This window comes from Syngnathoides biaculeatus, chromosome 3 (assembly GCF_019802595.1).
Source record: "Syngnathoides biaculeatus isolate LvHL_M chromosome 3, ASM1980259v1, whole genome shotgun sequence".
Lineage (NCBI taxonomy): Eukaryota > Metazoa > Chordata > Actinopteri > Syngnathiformes > Syngnathidae > Syngnathoides > Syngnathoides biaculeatus.
Window position 1 is genome coordinate 18,248,976 of NC_084642.1, and position 20,907 is coordinate 18,269,882.

The 20,907-nt window shown below is 40.9% G+C and overlaps 1 protein-coding gene across 3 annotated transcripts in view; it reads right to left on the bottom strand.

Moving 5' to 3' along the window:
* The window catches only part of fto (FTO alpha-ketoglutarate dependent dioxygenase), a 201,923-nt gene extending 182,785 nt beyond the window's left edge, over window positions 1-19,138 (bottom strand). For 2 of the 3 annotated variants that reach the window (XM_061814648.1, XM_061814646.1), the window contains exon 1: window positions 18,880-19,136. In XM_061814648.1, the coding sequence (XP_061670632.1) occupies window positions 18,880-18,921 (42 nt within the window). In that variant the 5' untranslated portion in view covers window positions 18,922-19,136. Of the gene's footprint in view, window positions 1-18,879 lie in introns of all 3 variants that reach the window. The other variant, XM_061814647.1, reaches the window with a different exon arrangement.
* Window positions 19,139-20,907: the final 1,769 nt, after the last annotated feature.

Here is a 20,907-nt window from a genome sequence, read left to right on the forward strand (position 1 = left end):
AATCCAAAAGTAGTGCGCTTCTTTTGTTACCTCCACACAACACAAGAACAACAAAAACCTTGTACAAAGATACAAGCTGTTTTGTTTTCATCAAGTGCCACTCTAAGTAGTCTGGTCCTGTTGGAAAACCAAGAGAGGTAAACATCCTTTTATTTCATCCTCCCTTCAGGCTACCTCACACACAGAGACATGCATACACACACATATACACTAGGCTATAAAAATGAGAGCGCACACACACACTCACAGCTACTGTTTACCTTTCAGTTTTTTGTAGCTAATGAATACATTAGCCGATTGAACCACATGCGAAACACTGGCAAGGCCCAATCGTCTTTGTGACGAGCGCGGCAAGCAAGATTACAGGCTAACAAAAGAGCAGGCAGGGGGAGAGAAATATTTAAAAACCCAGAGTAGCGATACATAAATTAATTAAAGGACAAAAAAAAAAACAAGTGGAGAATTAAAGTTGGAACATCTGTCAGCGACTTAGCTTCCCAACGTAATACCAGTGTTAGAACATTTATACCCTTGAAGTTAATGATCCCCTCTTTAATTGACAGTCAAGAAAAAACTCGCAGAAGCAGCATCCTGCAGAGACCACGATAAGCGGGGGGTGGGGGGGGTCCTTCCCTTCTCCCAAATATAAAAAAAAAAAAAACAGTTTAAAGAACCTTGGCACTAATCCCTATTGTCATCCCAGCACAGCAGAAGGATTTACAAACACTGATAACTCAGTTGAAGATGACTACTTCGCACCAGTTATGGGGACAGTCATTTGCACAGATTAGCCCAATCCCGCCGTGCTGTCACTCAGCTGAGACACTAGCTTGTCACCGTATTTACGTGAGTCCATCTCATACGCGACAATGCTCCCCTATGTGTGACAAAGACTGCAACGAAGCAGTCCACTCGTCGGCAAGATAACGGGGAACGGTGCGGCGCTGTTGTTGGATTATGCTCCTGCCATGCGCAGTCACTGACACTTTCGACAACAAGTAAGGCGTCTATTAAATGCAGACGAACACAGCTCCCACTTTGTGTCAAATAAAAAATATGCGAGTCGAAAAACTGTCGTAGGGAAAACTGTAGGCTTTACAATTGTTAATTAGCCCTTCAATAACGGACTGGAAAGTTTTCAGATGTTGTTAAAAGTCCATTTCATCTCACCATGGTACACTTTGAAATGAGATAAAAAGTTACAGTAACCACCAAAAAGGGAATGGGCCCTTCCTCAAATGGAGGGAAAAAGCTAATAATGTTCATAATTATGTATATTAATAGGTTAGAATGTCACTATATGGCGAACTATGAGCCAAAAATACTGCAAAATCAAACTCAATATTTAAATTCATCTTAGAATATTACCCTTACCCTCGCCTGAAACCACCATCCACTAAAATGTGAAGGGCCCCTCCTCCACCCTTATCTGCAAATCTGACTGATAGCTGCAGGGTCTTTCCAGAATAAATCAGACCTCTATGTAAATCAGGCAGTGTTCATCCCTGTAGTTAGAAGGGACAGAAAGTTAGTTAATGAAAAATGGCACAAAAAAATAGAACTAGAAAGCTAGTGAGGATAAAATGTGAACCTATCAAACCATTGTCTTCAGTTATCTCTGTGAGACTAGATCTTTTCAATATCAGGTCACTGGGTAATAAATCTGTTGATTATGATATAATTACAAACTATGATCTGGAATTTTTGTTACTACATGAAATGTGGTTAACAGAATGTACAGTAGCTATGATACCATTTTAAATGAGGAAACACGAGCAAATTTTAATTTTAAGAATGAGTACCAAATAGGGAAAAAAGGAGGGGGTGTTGGTGTTATTTTGAAGTCATTATTTCATTCTAGAAAAATTACACTGCGTGATATTACAATTTTGAATATCTTGTGTCTTTCAGTTAAAGGTTACCCAAAGGTTATTTTTTTAATAATTTATAGACCTCCAAGATACAATGGAAAATTTATGTAGGATTTTTCAGAACTGCTGTCAGTTATTTGTTCTGACTAAAACTATTTTGTCATAACGGGAGACTTTAACATTTGTGTTAACAATAACGGGAAAAAAACAGTAAAGAACTCTCTGCTTTACTAAACACATTTGAACTCTCTCAACTCGTTAAGAACCCACATGCAGGGCCACATCTTAGACCTGGTCATCTCAAAGGATGTTGAAATTTTAATCAATTGACATTCAGTATTTGGCTATTTTTGACCATTTTTTGTATATTCTTTTAATTACATATTGTTCCAAAAATTTGACAACCGCCACTAAGTTTATGGATACTGTAGCTGTGCCACAAACTGTGAATGCTGGGACAGTTGATGAACGTTTGGAAAATTTCACCTGGAAATCTCAAATATCATGAATGCTGCCGCTCCTATTAAAACCAAGACATTCTTGAGGCGACCGCTAACACAGTGAAGGAGCACAATGATGGTAAAGACCTCTAAATGAAAGTGCAGAAAAGTAAAATGTAAGTGGAGAAAACTAAATTCCCAATTGACTATAAGCTCTAGAGACAAAGTCTTTGTAATTTTAACAAATAGTTAGTTAGGGCTAGACAGCAACACTTCTAAACTCAGAGTTCCAACAATACTCTCACACTGCTTGACATGGTTGACAAGCTCACAATCTTCCCCACCCTGAATCAGATAGCTCCAGAACTCCTAACAGCAGATAAATGCAATGAATTTGCTTGATATTTCAGTAGGGAAAAAAAAAATTCATCAGGTTAAACATCACAACTCAACAAAATATTAAATCTGAAGGAACCCATGGAAAAACTCTATTACCATGTCAGAATTCGATACAGTTGACCAAAAGAAAGGAGAGAGCAACTGAAACTTGTCTTGACTCAATAGCATCTATAATTTTCCAAACCTATTGCAAAATTTGTGCTCGATGATATGCAGCAAATAATCAATTGCTCACTTCAGTCAGGAAACTTTCCTGAAGTTTTTAAAGTAGATGCCATTAAGCCTCTGCTAAATATATATATATATGCTTTCGTGTTAGCAAACTATTGATCCATCTCAAATCTCCCTTTCATAGCCAAGATTGACGAGAAAGTTATTTTCAATTCAGGAATTTCTTGAACTTAAATGGACTTTCTTTTTTTCCATTTCAATCAGGTTTCTGAACTCACCACAGGACAGAATCTGCTCTTATGAATGTGCTAAATGATATAAGGTTAAATACTGACGTGGGAAAGGTGTCAACTCTGGTCTTCTTAGACCTCACTGTGGCTTTTCATATGCTAGATCAAGGGTGCCCAAACTTGGAACTACCTGGAAGAAAGGAGTTAATTTTTAACCATTGGAAGTCTTGAATCTTTTTGAATGCCAATTACCTATGGGTCAGAGTCAGTTCTTGGACCCCCTCCTGTCCATCTTTTATATGCTACCTTTTGGTCAAATTCTTCAAAACTTTAATTTTGACTACCATAGCTATGATGATTACATACAGTTATACTGTATCTAACAGTGTCTCCTGATGACAAGTGACAAGTGAACCCCAACTACACTCCCTAACCCAAACATCTGCCATGATGCCCAAGCACATAAACGCACACATGTGCGCACACGCACACACACAGAAATAGACCTGACATGCTCGCTCCTCACCCTGCCTTGTGTTTCTCTTCTCAGTGCATCCCGCTGGAGACAAGCCTCAATTCAGGAGCGCTTAAACCAGGCTAGTGGATGTGACCCGCTTGCCCCTCTCTCAAGTCAGCCTCATCTGAATAAAGAGAGGCCAAGAAGAAGGAAAAAAATCTGCTTACATTATGATGGGGGAGGAAAGAGGAAGGCTAACCCATCGTGTATGCACATTTGATCAAGTGCTTGACAGCCCTGGTGGACGGAATTACGGACGACTGAGCAAAAAAAAAAGAAAAGTGGGTGTTAAGTGTTAATGTGGGGCTCACTGACAGTGTTGGCGCCACGCAGGGTGCACCACACCACACACAGAGCGCCCATGGCTGCCCACCAGCCAACCTTAGCAGCCCATCACTCAGGACGGGCCGAGGGAAGAGCCATGAAAGGAGGTCAGGCAAAGAGGAGAAGCAGGAGGAGGAGGAGGAAGAAGAAGAAGAAAGAAAGTGGGGGGATGTGGCTGGTCAGAGAGTTAAGTGTAGAGAAGACAGCGATGAAAGGCAACTGTCATGCACCAGTGCTCACCCAGGAGCACCTGTCTCAAGAAGAACATGCAAAGCGTGCCGGTCAAGTCCTGACAATCTCCCCCATCTCTTCCCCTCCCACACACACACATACAACATACAGATAAACACAACCTCAAAGGAAAGGGCCAATCCGATGTGCCGCCATTGGAAAGGGAGCACCTTTCCTTGACAGCGTGCCAGTCAAGCTGTCATTGGCTGCTTCACATATGCAAGGAGAATTTAGGATGATCAGGAAAAAAGACTGTGGGGGAGGCCGAGAGGACGAATCACTGAGACATACAATAAGACCACCTGAAGAGGAGAAATGGAGATTTTTCAAATGCTGAAAATAAAGACCCAAAAAAAGTGAAATTTCAAGTAACAGGCAACTCAGGGGAGGCAGTTAAAAATGGAATGTGACTTGTTGAGATTTGGGGAAAGGGGAGAATTGTCGTAGGAAATAATCACTGTTGGCCTTTTTTTAAATACCACTTTAACATTCTAACTTTGTGAGTTTTCTGCTGTTAACGTTACTGGCGAATAAGGACAATGCAATGGAAATATAAATTGCATCAATATTTTTTTATCGTTATTAAAGTGTAGAAATCCTCAATTAAGAAGTGAATCTATGTAGGGTTCATATAGCAAGCTACTTAGAACACTTGTTAATAACATTTGTTCAACCTTCATCTAGGAGCTGAAGCCTTTCCAATCGGATTTGCTAGCAAAAGGAGGACAGCTCCCTGAACTGGTCACCAGTCAGTCATAGGGAACATCAAGACAGATGACCTTTGACACCCTCATTTACACTGTCACTGAGGATATGTTCACAATGCAGGTCAATACAGACTTTTCTGTCTAATGTGACAATGTGTACCTGTGTTTACCTGTCTAACTGCGATTATTTCATTTCAACTTGGGCCTCTTTCGTGTGTGGGTCTAGATCAGATATGTATCCAATGAGAGTGTGGTATGCATGTGCAGGCAGGTCATACTCATCCGAACTATAAGTCATGAAAAGGCAACAAATCTGATGAACATGTGACAAAAGTAAAGGCAGAAGAAAAAGAAGATGCTTTGGAAGTTAGAAATATAAGAAAAATTTGCCTTCAGTTGCATCAAAACCTTAAAATGACCACAAATGATCATGACGAAAACACTTCCACAAACACACTGACCCTGGTGTTGTGCCCATGTGCAATGTGATGTCCTGTCTTGTGGGGATGTGTGTCACTTTAAAGATCGATTCTGCGCACATTAGAAATCACTTTTTTTTTGTACAGTAAATGAAAACATATTTTATTAAAAAAAAAAGAAAATCTTAATGGGCATGAGCCCTGCAGGGTGAAGTTAGTGAATGTTGCCCAAATTGGATCACACTACCTGCACTTCAGTCAGGTTATTTTATTTTATTTTACTATTTGAAACTCACGATGGCTACCCCACCGACCGTCATCGAACAGTTGCCAGTCTGCAGATATGTAAAAATATGTACTTGCATGAACTGGTCCGTGGCAGTAAAAACCCACTCCATGATGTGATCGATGACTACTACCTTTCAATAATAAGAAAGGTTAGGGTTTCAATAAATAGTTTCCGAAGAATATTCTTAAAAAATAAAACAACAGTTTCCCCTCACATTTGGATCCTTGTTATCTTAAAAAATAACTTTTAAACAGCAGTAAACACTCTCACTTTACCCACTAAACTAATTCTACCAATGAATTAAGCCTTGAATTGGAAGCAAAATTGAACCTAGAACAAGCCTAACACCAGGTATTTTAACACTTTCATCATTTACGTTTATAGACAAAATGTTATGATGTACAAATTAAGAGTTCCTATTCACAAACCCTCGTGAACATGGTCTCGTGCAGCGTTTGGCAATCAAGGTTTCAGGTTTTCTATTAAAACCACATGTTGGCATTACTGTAGCAGGATGTATTTTATTGGAAAGGTGAGTCATTAGAAAGGAAAATAACTAAAAGTAAGACGATTCCTATGCTAATGCGTGTGGTTTTAAAGAGGCGTACTCCAATGCATCAGTAACTACAGTATTAGACAGACAACAAGGCATTGGAAGATCCGTCCAAACTCACGGCTCAAAATTTCATACATCAAAATTCCGGCATCAGATTGTCAGACCGACAGAAATGGAAAATAACGTCTCAGGCGGATCATAGCCTTAGTGAGCTAATGAACCCCCCGGAGGCTCTTGCCTCTTTGTAGGGGGCGAGCGGGTGACTCCTATGTTTATTCAGCAGCAACCCAATGAGCCACTGCCATCTATTGATTGGACTGATTATTCCATGTATCTACAGTGATGGGACACATGCATGACAGATGAACCCCAATGCGGGCGGGTCACGTTGGACATAATCTCATTGAATGTGACGGCTGATCTGGTCGGCCGGTTTGCTGGAGCCGCGTCACAGCCTTGTTTGCCAACACTCTGACGTGTGTGGCTAATGTCTCAACACCATTAGGAGGTGCTCGGCAGGGGCTGTCAAGACACAAAAGCTGTCAAGGCCTGTTTAGATAATCGGACTGACTGCCTCTACGGGAGGAAACTATACAGAAGGTAAAGGTACACTAAGAATGCACATGAATGCACTAAAGAAGGGTTAAAGTACGTAGTTTAGTCCATTGCAGCTCTAGACAAAGAAATCATCAACAAAAAGCATTTTGTTCATGTCCAAAAACAAACTAATCTCCAGAATTCTATATGTACAATAACTGGAATCCACTCATACAATGTGAAACTAAAACAAGAGATGTCCTGTAGATGTTTTAGATATGTTCAAAACACTGGCATACTTTCTTAAAACATTAGAATTGATTGTTAAGAATTATATTCATTGTAATTAACTGCATCTTGAAGCAAATAAGGCGAAGTGGAACTTTTTATCTAGCACTGACATGGCTAATTCAATCTCAACTAACAAAAGCAAAATATGACCAACTATTGGAAAGTGGAGCTACAGACACGATGACCTGCAATTTGGTCTAACTTCTCTGTGTTGCATTATTCTGCATAACACTGGAAACTGGAGTTCAGTACATTCAGAGAGGGATGGTTCCATTATTTTTGAAAAATCTATAGTTGATCAAGTTAATGTAGTGAAATGAGCCATTACTCTCAAAGATTACATCCTGGATTTGCTGCAACACTGTTGCCAGAAAACACGTTGATTTACTGTGACATGTCACCATGGCAAAGCCACTCCAAAAAACAAAAAGCCTTGCATGGGGTGTCAGATTTTCCATTTAAGAGGACAGTTTGATCTCAGAGCCTCTAAACCACATATGAGAGACGGTGGAAGACCATCTTCACAAGACAATGCAGATGGGTCTTTAAAAGCAGATTATTATCTCTCCAGATGGAAACCAAATGTAGACATCATGAAACCTTTGAAATGCAATGCATCCAACATGGATAAAATGAGTTAAAAGTAGAAGAAACAAAGGTAGTAGGAAACAAGGGAACGACAAGCATGCTTTCTCATGTTGAGCACAAGAAGCTATTCCTGACTCTTTATGGTTGCTAACAGGAAGTCATCGATGGTAACTCATCCCACACCTCATAAACCCCAATTTAGTGGCTCGTTTTATTCTCTGGAATTGTCTCACGTATTTCTAAATGTCACGATGATCCCCGCCTCCATTATTGCTCGCTCTAAAAGCTGGCTTACGACTGATTACCACAACCCGACAAAAGATATGACGACCTTACACCCAACGACAAAATGTCGTCCTGTTTTAGTGGTGGCGGAGAATTAAATTCGGCAGGCTCGACTAATCAACTCGGCAGGCTTGACTAATCAACTCGATCTATTAACTTCTCTGTTGCAAAAGGACGAAACTCAGCAGGACAAGGTAAAACACTGAGAAAAAAACTGTGCTGCAGTCTAATCAACGCTCACAGAGAAGATCAATGAAAGGCCCGAAGGCTCAGGCTTGCACGATATTACGGACGAAAACTTCATATTCATTCATTGATCTTACTTTTCAGAATAGTATATCATTGAACTCCAATGGGAGTGAGCAAGAAAATAGAGGCTGGGGGACGAGGGAAGGTGGGGGGGGGGCTGAGGTCAACTCTCGCGTGGGCGGATGTTTGCACAATATTGATGGTTGGCAGTGAAAGAAATTACTGAATATCTGGATCAATAAGCCAGGTTGTTGCAGATGGAAAAATATAAATACATCTTTATGGCTCATGGTGTGGCTCGAGCCAACAGGGGCTAAATGCCCCCCTTAAGGTAAACCCTTTGATTAGCCAGGGCCAAAGGTGAGTGGAGGACTCTGCTGATGTGAGGATGCCATGCTTCCTAATGTACACAAGGGCCTTGTAAAAGCCAAGGATATAACAGGTCGCAAGCCCCAGGCTTCTGACCTGACCCTCCTTTTCATTTGTAATGACGATGGGCTCAGACTACAGCTTTCGCTGCTTTGGTGCCGTTATAAACTCCATACAATCTTCCGTTTTCACATAAAAACATTGACGTAATCAGACTTGAAGCCTGAGGCTTTATTCACACTTGTCAGGTGTGGTACAGTTTTAACGAGCGCTACGATTGACTGACCACCACTCAAACGTATTTTGCGTAGGGATTGGCATCACGAATCAAGAAAATTTTGGAGTCCAGGAACCACGTAAATTAAAAAAATTCAGAGCCCAGTTTCGATGCCTCAAAGTTAAGAGTGTTTAGAATAGAATGGCAAAAACCAAAAAAGAAAAACGCTCATGAAGATATGCTTTTGCGCCACACTCAGGTGACACACACAAGTGTGTCTTAACTTTGTTAACATTAATGACCAGTCGCCAACCCTATGACGATATTATTGCTATGGAGGGTTTCCGATGGGTGGAACTCTGAAATGCTTCCTTCCGCTTTGACCATCATCTTATACCCTATAGAGCTTCAGTGAAGCCAACTTTCACTCAAACAAAATACTTTGATGCCAACATTGAGGTAGCTAACAAGGTAAAGAGTTGGCTGCACTTTTGCACTGCTGTTTATTTTAGTCTCAAACCAACTTTAGGAGCCAATGAGAAAAAAATGCTTACCATTGAGTTAAAACTTCATCAAAGGTCAAACTAGCAAACTTTACATCACAATGAATTCAGACAAAATTCACATGAACATTCTCACAGTATCACAAACACTGCACTTGTGCCTCATCAGTGAGTAAATAAAGAAATCAACGTTTTATAGCATTTGGTTCAATTACTTTACCTTTTGAAATTCACTGGTCAATTGAAGTTACTTATCATGACAAAATGCTGAGTTCCAGAAGGTACCCTTTAAAATAAGTCAACAAGTTGAAATAAGGAAGCCATTTTGAAACTTGCACATATAAACCATTTGATGTGATAAAATAACTATTTTAACAACGCTATATTTAAGTTTTAGCTGAAAAATTAATTAATAAATATCAAGTCAATTGAGTTAGTTCCATATACATTGTCTTTTAGTTCGTAGGTTTGAGATTGCTCGTGGTTATAAAGAACCCTGAGTCAAATGTTCATTTCAGTTTATGCAGCGGGCATCTAAGAAAATGGATGTTCACACTTTATTTAAGCCAGCCAAACTTTTTTGACCCAATTCCCAATAAGAATCAAAATCGAGAATTGTTTGCAAATGGAATCAAAATGAGTAGCTGAAACTGGGTCTGGAATCGCTCAAATTCAAACAATGCCCAACCATAGGCATGCCTTTCACTCACAATCAGCTAGGATAGACTTCAGACCTGGACCCTAACGTAACTGGACTTACAATTGTGTCCGAAGCTGAATTGACGCGTGTCAAGTCTCACTAAAACAAACTTTACAATTCACTGGTGATAAGTCCACGGTGCGTTTCACTCAAAGTGTGCTGGGATAAATTCCAGATCACCACGACTCTGATCAGGATAAGTGGTGGTTCGGTTAAAACCAATTGTATCAATAATCAGCGACCACTCAAGAATATAGTTTGACTTCTGCCCACAGTCACCACATGACTCCAGAGATTGGAGAAAGACAAATTGGATGGTTGGATGGGGAAAACAAGCGTGGTGGCATTTCTCTGTTTTTGTAGTTCGTCTGAAAACTCTAATCTCAATTTGATTGTAAGTGAACTCAGGTAAACCAGTCGCATTCACACTGGCATTTTTTTCCAATCATCGACCAAAAAAAATGGCATAAAACTTAACATTTTTACACTGTTCTGCGCAATTTTCACAATGGACCCAACCAAAGGGCACTCAATGTGTGTGCCTCATATATTTATTTTTTTGTTTATTTTTCATTTATTTTTTAATCAGAATGCAAGTGTAAGTAGAGTTGTTGCAAACATAGAAATTTTAGTTACAGATGTAAAGCACTTTGTAATCAACGCGGACCAAAGCGCTGGAACAAAGAATCAACCCTCACCCTTATTTACAGCTCAATTATTGAAAACAACATCCAATCTCACAGCTTTCACTGCTTCACAGCAGCCAATGGAGCCATAAAGAGGGGGAGGAACCACATCATTGCCTACTCCTTAATTAAATGAAAGCTGTTGGCTTCATTTGTTTGCCTTAGTTTTTTTTTTTACTTTTTTTTGGGGGGGGTGGTAATTGAGCTGGCCAGCCCACCGTCCACCGAAGACCTCCCAGACACCATCCCTGTTTGGCCCTAAATCAAGACCAGATTAATGGCCCAGTGGGTCCCTTGCAGACTCCCAGCGGCAAGGCCAGAACGGAGCATAGTGGCAGATCGACACCTCGCTGGCGATAAGTAATTCAGTGGAGGATTAGCAGCATGATAGCCTGATCAATACTGTGTGCTCAGGGCCATTAGGAATGCAGTGAAGAAATGACCCCCTCCGGTAATAAAAGTAGGACATCAAGGTTCTCCTTCATTTGCCAGGTCCATTAGTGTAATGGTATCATTATCTGGCTTAGCAGTATTTTTCGGGGGGCTTGGCTCTTCCACAGTTGAACCGGTGGGGGTCTAATGAAGCCCCCCATGCTGTGGTGTTCCCCTTTTCCTATTCCAAAAAAATGCAGGGTGTAAATCTGTGGCTGTTGGAATCTTATACGCTACCCTGTTCTATGTCACCATCGCACTATTTTTACATCACCGGTTCATTAATAGAGTGAACAAGGTGAAGGAAAAAAAGATAGTGGACAGAGGACAAAAAGTGCTGATCGGGACGAATCGGACAACCCTCCCACTCCGGCTAAAACACCACATCCGACATGACAGGATGTCAGCATTAGTCATCGTAAATCGTTCGGCTTACACTAATTCACCAGTGAGCATTTTGGGTGCGCCAAGAATTGATTAACTGTGTTCGGGACGTGCAGCCATTTAATCAGCTTTTACCTCGCTAGGTGTTAATTTAACAGAAGTGTTGAGAGATGCACAAACCATTTTAATGAGTGTTCAGGAAGTGGGGAAAAAAAGAAGTCTAAACAGCCTTCCGCAAACCCGAGTAAACCAATGAGGCTGATCTAAGCAGAGAGCAGGGCAGAGGACCAGACCTCAGAACATCTGGTGACCCCGTGCGATCATTACTTAGCCTGCTGCTTACACACGCATACACATTCACACACTTCCTGTTGGGACGCCGCACATTACGCTTGTCAGCAAAAGCCCAAATGGCAATTTCCATTTAAAAAAAAAAAAAAACATGAGTACACTGGGTTAAGGAGTGGAGGTCAAGTGTTGACAATCATGATAAAACATGGTAAGATGCTTTAAATCCTTACTTTAGAACTATTTGGGAAATGCATATTGTATACTATATATATTTGAACAACTTGTTATAATACCAGTAACATTTTGACATAACTGACACATGTTACCACTGTTAATGTAAAAAAACACCACTCAATCTCTCACGCACTCTTATTTCAGCTATAATGGTGGAGGTATGATTCTGTGGTATGAGCGTAAAAAGATAACATGCCTTAAAAACTTGCATATCTTCAATGAATGTTTATGTATATTTATAAGATTATTATATATATATTATTTTATCCCCTTCTTGAGCCATCACATTATCTTTTTGGAGGGGCTTCTGTGTTCCAGTGATCCTAGGAGCTAAGCTGTCTGGGGCTTCACACCCCTGGTAGGGTCACCCATGGCAAACAGGTCCGACGTGGGAACCAGACAAAGCACAGCTCCAAAAACCCATTCAATGAACAACATTTATGGACACAATCTCTCCTGCCCCTATGCAGGTCACTCGATGGGGAGCGTGTGGTTGCCGTGCCTGCACCCTTGGGGCCCGGCCAAGCACAGCTCGAAAGGGTAACGAGGATCTCCCTTCCCATGGGCTCCCCACCTGTGGGAGGAGCCATAGGGGTTAAGTGCAGTGTGAGCCAGGCAGGAGCCGAAGGCGAGGACGTTGGCGATCTGATCCCCGGCTTACTTACTCTCTGGATGTGCAATGTCACCTTTCTGGCAGAGAAAGAGGTCGAGCTGGTATGTGAGGTTGAGAAGTTTCAACTACCAAATTTTCTGTACGACAGCACACACCGGTTAATAGGCCACACCAACTGTCATCCTCATCATCAGCAATGCTACCGGGCACCTACTGTAACACTCCTCCAGACTGATCTTTTCAGTAACAAGTTAGTCACTTTGAAAAATAAGACAGAAAAGCAGATGCAATTATTTGTTTTTTTTAAATTAGGCATCCAGAGACAAACACTTGCATCATGTCAACTGGCTTGGAACATTCCAAGGGCCAAAAAGCAAACATTGAAGGAAAATTAATTTTTGAAATAATGCCTCTGTGACATCGCTTCACCCGCAAGATAACTAGGATCGTCGGTGCCCCACTCACCCTTCCCACTGTCTATTCAGACTGCTGCCATTAGGGAGGAGACTGCAGAGCCTTTGGGCTAAAACTAGCAGGCTCAAAGACAGTTTCTCGCACCAGGTAGTCAGATGCTCAACATCATCTCTGCTTTGCCCCTATTATCCATCCCTGGCACCTACCACTACCCATCAGCCCTGACTCTAGACCATAAATTCAGCTCATGCACAAACCACACCTTAAAAACTATTCACTTTACCCCAGCAGCATTGTGTACAGTGTCCAACTGAGTATTCTGCGAAACTATTTCTGTCTATAATTCAATATGCTATCATGCTCTTCCATGTACATTTTTGCTCATGTCAATACCACACATGTATGTATGTATATATGGGAATTGCAGTTCCTCGATCTTAGCCAGATTGACCATATTGTTTATAATGTTTACAGTAGAATGCACAATGTACATATTTTAGACAGACCAGTTTATTTATTTATTTTTTATGTATATATTTATTTTTAACTGTTTAGTTGTTTACTACAGCACTCCAGATCTGAGAGGAATGCTATTTCAGGTATATTGTAAGTCGTATATGTATAACACATCTGACAATAAAGTTAGTTGAAACTTGAAAAAAAAAAGTCTGGAATTAAATATTGGTTGAACATGACTTGGAAATCACTATATTCTGTTTTTATTTACGTTTAAAACAACGTCCCGACTTCATTGGAATCCAGGTTGCAAAAGATGATGTTTGCAAATTTCCTAGATTTCTAAACTAGGGTCGGTAGATCGGATTTTATTTTTTTTACTCCGTCTCCAGCACATGGTGCCACAATTTTCTTGTCAGTTCTCGTTAATTCAGGCTGTCTTGTGCATAACGAAATCAAAATTCATAAAGGCTTGGTCCAAAATACATGAAGCAATGTAAAAAAATCAGACATGGCAAAACATGAAAACGTAACTTGACTTGGTATGACATGGGACGAGGCAGTTATGCCTGTTGACGCTCGTGAACACGTACTGTATACGTACGCACAACGATCTGGCAACAAGTGTCATGAAAAACAAGGCTCGAATACACAACGTCATCAACTCGTGCAAGGAACTGGCACACGGCAAACACCCGACATATCTCTGTGCTTCCGGATATGCTTGCGTGGGGCACGTGCGCCTGCCTGGCGAGATGCGAATGCACGTACGTGGCCATGGAGAACCACGCCCCTCGCATAATTATTACGGAGTGTAAAAATGCTAGGGTTGGAGGGAATTTTTAGGGTTGGTTGGGAAATCGGAACCACAAGCTTTTCTTTTTTTAAACGCCTTATGGCTATTTACTTTTGAAAATATGAAAATTACGAGGATTGAACAATTCTAAGTTAAACAATGTCTCTAAGTGAGTAATCAATTACCAATAATCCATCCATTTTCTTCACCTCTTATCCTCACAAGGGTCGCAGGGAATGCTGGATCCTATCCCAGCTGTCAATGGGCAAGACGCGGGGTACACCTTGAACCGGTTGCCAGCCGCAGCCAATCGCAGGGCAAATAGAGACAAACAGCCGCACTCACAATCACACTTAAGGGCAATTTAGAGTGTCCAATTAATGTTGCATGTTTTTGGAATGTGGGAGGAAACCGGAGCGACCGGAGGAAACCCACGCAGGCACGGGGAGAACATGCAAACTCAACACAAGCGGGTCCGGGATTGAACCGGGACCTCAGAACTGTGAGGCCAATGCTTTACCAGATGATCCGACGTGCCGCCATCAATAATCATTAGTTTAATTTGATAAACAAGTAACTATTATATTCTACTGCTAAATTCAAGTATGTATTCCATATCATAAGCTAAAAACGATAGCAGGAATTTAACATTGTGACTGTTTAGCATTTGGATTGATATTGTGTCCATTTTGCATGAAAGGAGTGGTTCTTCACATCTGCTAAGTCATTTAGTAAATAAATTCAGTGTAGGGCAATTTATACTGTGAAATAGCAAACACTGTTATGTCACAAACCATCACAATTCAGAATGGCTTGCTGAAAAACAGATTTCCGGAAACAGGTCACTGAGAAAATACTTTACCTCGTTGTTTAACTTCACACTTAATGGGTGGCCAGACACACCACAGACCCAACTATTTCTGTAAAAGAAATTACAGTGAATTTTTCAAGTGACAGCTTCCAAACTGAGTCTCAAAAAGTTTACGTATCCAACTACAAATTGACTGTAGGCTCAGATTTTCAAAGTATCTGATAAAATGTAGACAGGATGTCTGGTCTGGTGGGGTTTTCTGGGAATGTAGGATTGTTCCCTAACACACAATGACAACATGGGCCACGGTAGCGCGCATAGTTCTCAGTGAAAGAAAACACACAACAACCACAAGATCCAACTTGTTAAATATCATCCTGTCCATGTCATTATACAACTGGCACTAGCAAATACAATTGAGCAGAGGAGAAAGGAAGTGAAGCCAAAAGGTCTGCTTGAAGACCAGCTGGAACCAGTTCTGGCTCAGACCCTGATGGCTCATCTGGCCACTATTGGCTTCTTTGGTAAACAGGAGGAAGGGAGTCCTAAATAGTTTTCATAATCCAAACACGTGGCCAAAGAAGAAGTCTACTCAGGAGATAAGAGACAAGATAAACTATTAATGGCCATGTTTTTTTTCTAATGCTCATCTCATAAAACCACAAAATTACCGCTTGTGAAATAAGTAAACGCCACAGGCAGTCCAAAACTGTTGTTATAAGAGCAGCCGTATTTATTTATTACTGTCTAAAAATCACTTTCACAGCTGGTACTTAAGAGAAGTGAAGCCGTCAACTATTAGTCATGGAATCAACAGTACATGTGCAGCAGTCATTAAACATCTGGACATGTCTGAGGAGGGTAGGCTAGCTCCAGCATCTCATGCCTAGGGAGACTTAACTAGAACTTTTTCTTGAGATTTTTTTTTTAGTTTTCCTTTAATATCCAACCATCCATTCTCTAAGCCACTTATCCTAACAAAGATCGCAGGAGTACAACAGCCAATCCCAGCTATCATTGGGCAGGAGGCGGGGGAACACACTGAACTGTTTGCCAGGCAATTGCAGGACACATGGGAACAGACAACAGTCACACTCAAAATCACACCTAGGGGCAATATAGAGTCTACAAGGAATTCATGTTTTGGGGATGTGGGAGGAAACCGGAGTGCCCGGAGAAAACCCACGCAGGCACGGGGAGAACATGTAAGCGCCACAGACTCCGGTCCTCATAACTTTGTGGCCGACACTCTACAGCTGCTCCACCGTGCCCGCCCTTCCTTTAATACAATTGAAAATTTTTAGATTTTAAGATATCGTAATTTCCAGCCAACAAGCCGTGACTTTTTTGACATGCTTTCAAACCTGCTGTTTATCCGGTGATGCAGTATTAGCGCACCTGGTTATAAGCCTCGGTATACAGAAAGAGTTTAACGGTAGGGCTGCGCTAACGCAGGCGAGGCATAGCATTAAACTCTTTTTGTACCAGCTGCGCTCTGTAGGTCGAGAATTACAGTGCTTAACAATTGAGGTACCATGAAGATCAGTTTATGGGATACATTCCAGACTCACCCTTTCAACAAGTGTAAATCCTCTATATATAGAAAGACCATACGAAACACTTTTCAAAATAGTTTTAGTAACCCCACATCTTTCAACCAAATATAAAATTAGGTGATTGCATATAATGTAGACACATTTGAACACAAAAACATTGCAAGCACAAAATGTATCACACATACTGTGATATTCTAGTGTCTGTGTATGACAGATGTGCTTTTGGGGGGAAGCACGCCTGCCTCTGAATAGCTGGTTGTGAGTTTTGGCTAAACAGCATGTACGTGAGTGTGCACATTATACGTGTTTGACTGTTCTCCAAACCATAAAGGTCAAGTGTCATCCCTATAAACATTCTAAAACAGATATTGAAATGAAAAATACATATAACATTATTCACTTCAATGTCTATACGAAAAAATAAATATGAGCGGAGAGCGTGTCATCCATGCACAAAGTTGCGGAAGTGGAAGGCCATGCCTCGCGGACAAGCCGCCGGCCAAGCCGTGCCTCGCCGACGAGCACGGTATCAGCCAGGCTGGCTCACACATACTGTCTGGGAGTCTGCTGTTAGTTAGAAGTGATGCGCATATCATCTAAATATTGCTCGAAACAATAGGGTAATATTGCCCCGGACACTTCACTCAATTGTGAGATGTTCTCTTCTTCAAAAAGAGCTTCCGTGTCTGAAGGGGCGTGTCCCCCAGTAGGGGCCACAGCGTGTTTTCAATGGCGAATATCCAGGGTGACGTCACGGACAGAAGAGGCAGCCAATATGGCGACCACTTGGATGTCGAATGACACTTCCGCAACTTTGTGCATGGATGACACACTCATATTTATTTTTTCGTATAGACATTGAAGTGAATAATGTTATATGTATTTTACATTTCAATATCTATTTTAGAATGCTTATAGGGATGACAGTTGACCTTTAAATAAACATCTGAAAGGTGTATCGGTGACTGTCGTTCTCCTTTCCCACTTGTGAAAGTGTTACAATAAGTATGATGTAAAACCCATTAGGAAAATGTCCAAAATAGCATTTGTTGTCATTAGGGTCAGAGGTGAGCTGGAGCCTAACCCAGCTCACTTTGGGCAAAGTACACCCTGGACCGGCAGCTACCCAATTGAGGGGCACAAACACTATATTGACAAACAAGAATCCCCTAAGAATCATGCTCATGTTTCCCTGCGCCTTCTCCATTGTGTGTGTGTGTGTGTGTGTGTGTGTGTGTGTGTGTGTGTGTGTCAGGCGTAGTTGGATGTTGACAAGTTTTGAATTAGTTTATTAACGAGTTTCAGAACTCTTTACACATAAAGCATCACCTGCAGAGATGAATCATCATGATTCAAACATGGACATCAAATACATGAAGACTGAGAGGCACAAGTACCCGAATTAGATTTTTCTATTATATTCCCGTTACCTCACATATACATTTTTTGTTTGTTTTTGTTCTGTTCTGTAATATGACAGATGACAAATCTGTTGTTTTACATTCACAACCAGCGAGTGACTCTAAATGGCATCCACTACAAGAGCAGAATCATAAATTATGCGGCTCGTGCAAACAAGCGTCTGCTTACCTCGCACAACTCACACCTCTTACCTCTTCGGCGCCAATGCCAACTCTACCTGACATAACCATGGTGACCAGGTGACAAAGAACCCATATCATTTATTCTGCCTTCCCATGTTGAGGGGTTCCGCACTATTTCATGCAAATAAGCCACTGCTCACCCCGCCCCGTCTGCTATCTGGCCAACGCCAAGTCTACCTTCAATTCAAATCTGTTGCTTTTGCTTGATTAACACTATACTCATTATTTACAACTACTTGATTTATTTACCTTTCTATCTTTATGTTTACTTGCTACTAATGTCCCCATGGTATTGATTTAATGCTGTTTCTCCCAGCATCGGACTGAGGCTGGTGTCATATTTCTCCCCTAAAGAGGTATGATGATGATGATGATGATGAGGACGAGGAGGAAGAAGGATGTTGCACGCCTGCGTCAGTTGGCTAGCTATAATCTTGTTATTCTAAAGACATCTGAACGCAGCACATTTTGTTGGCTGGCGATGGTGCTTGTTGTCTGAGAGGCCTGTATGTGTGGTGAAGTAGAGTTTAAAAAACGAGGAAATAAAAACAATAAAGCACAGAGGCAAGGTGAGGTATGCGCTGGCCCCTGTGGCTCGCTAGCCTCCACAAAGCACACAGTAGCGTCACATTCTGCGCGTCAAACATTTATCAAATGCGCAGACGTGAGAAATGTGCCAAACGCGATGGAGATAAAACGCTATCAGTACCTTTCTTCTCTTCTCCCCCTCACTGTCACCCGATCTTTTCATGTTCCTGGAGTTGTGTTTACACCGCCTTGTTTAGCGTGCGGGGCTACGCTGGTTCTTGTAGTGCCTGAGTTCAGACGTTTGCGCCTCTTCTCAATGTTCTTCAAGCGCCACGCGTCAGTCACGTCTGGTTATTTTTGTTTTTACGCTTCCATCATATATTTGCTATGTTACGCTTGCTTTTGTGTGGTATTCGCTAAAAGGGAAGCAAAAGGCGTAATTAAGAAAACTATGTTTCCCAGAATGCATTGCTGCACAAGGCGGAAGACGCTTCGGCACGTTCCAGATGTTGGAGAGCAGTCGTGACAACGCAGGTGAAAATCAATAAATAGCAGCCACGCTGACCAGCGTGGCGACAAAACTGATATTTCACTCAAGCGACCAAATAAATATATAAGAATGTTTTAAAATAAATACAAAAGTAAAAGTAACGATTTGAGCATTTGTTTAAAAAAATGTTATGATAATAAATAATATAAATAACAAAGATGTGTCACATACCCCTTGTTTTGAGCACAAACAGTTTTGACGTTTTCCCTTAAATTTGCCGGGTTTTTTTAATTCTTCCATCATGGTGTCTTGCAATATGACAACTCTTTTCTCAAAACGTATCTTTTCACTCATAAAATCACACCATGAGAATTACTATAATAATCATCACATACAATTTTTATTATGCGGTTACCTTTTTATTCCTCCATTTTAATCAACTCTTTTCTCGCAATAGGCTTTATTTCTGGTAACATTCATTACCCTCATAAGAACTAATTTCATGAAGAATTTTTCCTCATAACATCACAACACTTCTTGGAATATTGCTGTTATCATGAAATGAAAAACATATTCTCATGAGATTGTCTTTCTCTGAATAATATGACCACCTACTTAATATTGTGATTTTATTTTCATTCCAATGGGTCGTTGTTAGTCACTAATAGTGTAGTGGTACACATACTTGACTTTGGTGCTGGCAGCTCGGGATCGATTCCTGCTCAGTAATGTTGTTGATATGTTCCGTTGTGACTGACTGGTGACCAGTTCATGCTGTAGTCTGCCTCTGAAAATTATGCTTTATTCTAACAACCTCACTTCTCTATTCTTATAATTAAGTTGTGAGGGTTTTTTTTTATATATATTATGTAATCTAATTTCAGTCAGTCTGATTTCTCTGGGTACATTGGTGTGAATATGAGTGTAAATAGATATTCATGTGTGTGCAATGATTGGGTGGTTGCCGCTTGCCCACAGACAGCTAGGATAGACTCCACTTCACCTGCGACCCGTGTGAGGATATGTGTTAGGCTACAGAAGACAGATGAACGTTATTTCTTTTCTCAAAATATCAATATTGCAATGGATAAAATTAAGAATAGAGTTTATTCCTGTACTAAGAATGTTTTGTTTTTTTTTTAACTTCACACTTCCTGCCGTCTTTGTAGAGATTTCTTTTAAGTACAACGGGTCTTTTTGCTTTGGAACACACCCATTGGTGGGTCATCCAACTGACTCCTTACATGTTTTAAATAGCCCTGAAACGTGCCCTGTGCATGGTTCCCGTGGCAGCACATGTGAAATCCATGTGAGACAGAGAGAGTGGAAATCGGGGGGTCTGAACCACCTGCTATGGATTACCATCACGCACTTTGATCAGCGTCTTCATTAGGTCGCTTTGTAATCGCTTTTCTTTTATGAATGGAGCTGACCAAAGTGAGCAGGGGGCGCGGCATTGATGCAATCCACATGTTTCTTTCACCTGTCTAATAAAACACTCAAAACGCCCTCAAAGATGTCAATGGTGCCTTTACTGATAAAACGAAAGCGGGGTTCTTTTGATTCCTATTTATAACCTACATTTCCTCCTCTTTTTTTGCAAAGCGGCAAAATTTTGTGGGCGGTACAAAGAACACATTGTCTGTATTTTTGTACTCCACATGAGTATTTATTTTCTGAAAAGTTTTGACTTTTACTCCCTACATTTGAAAACCGATA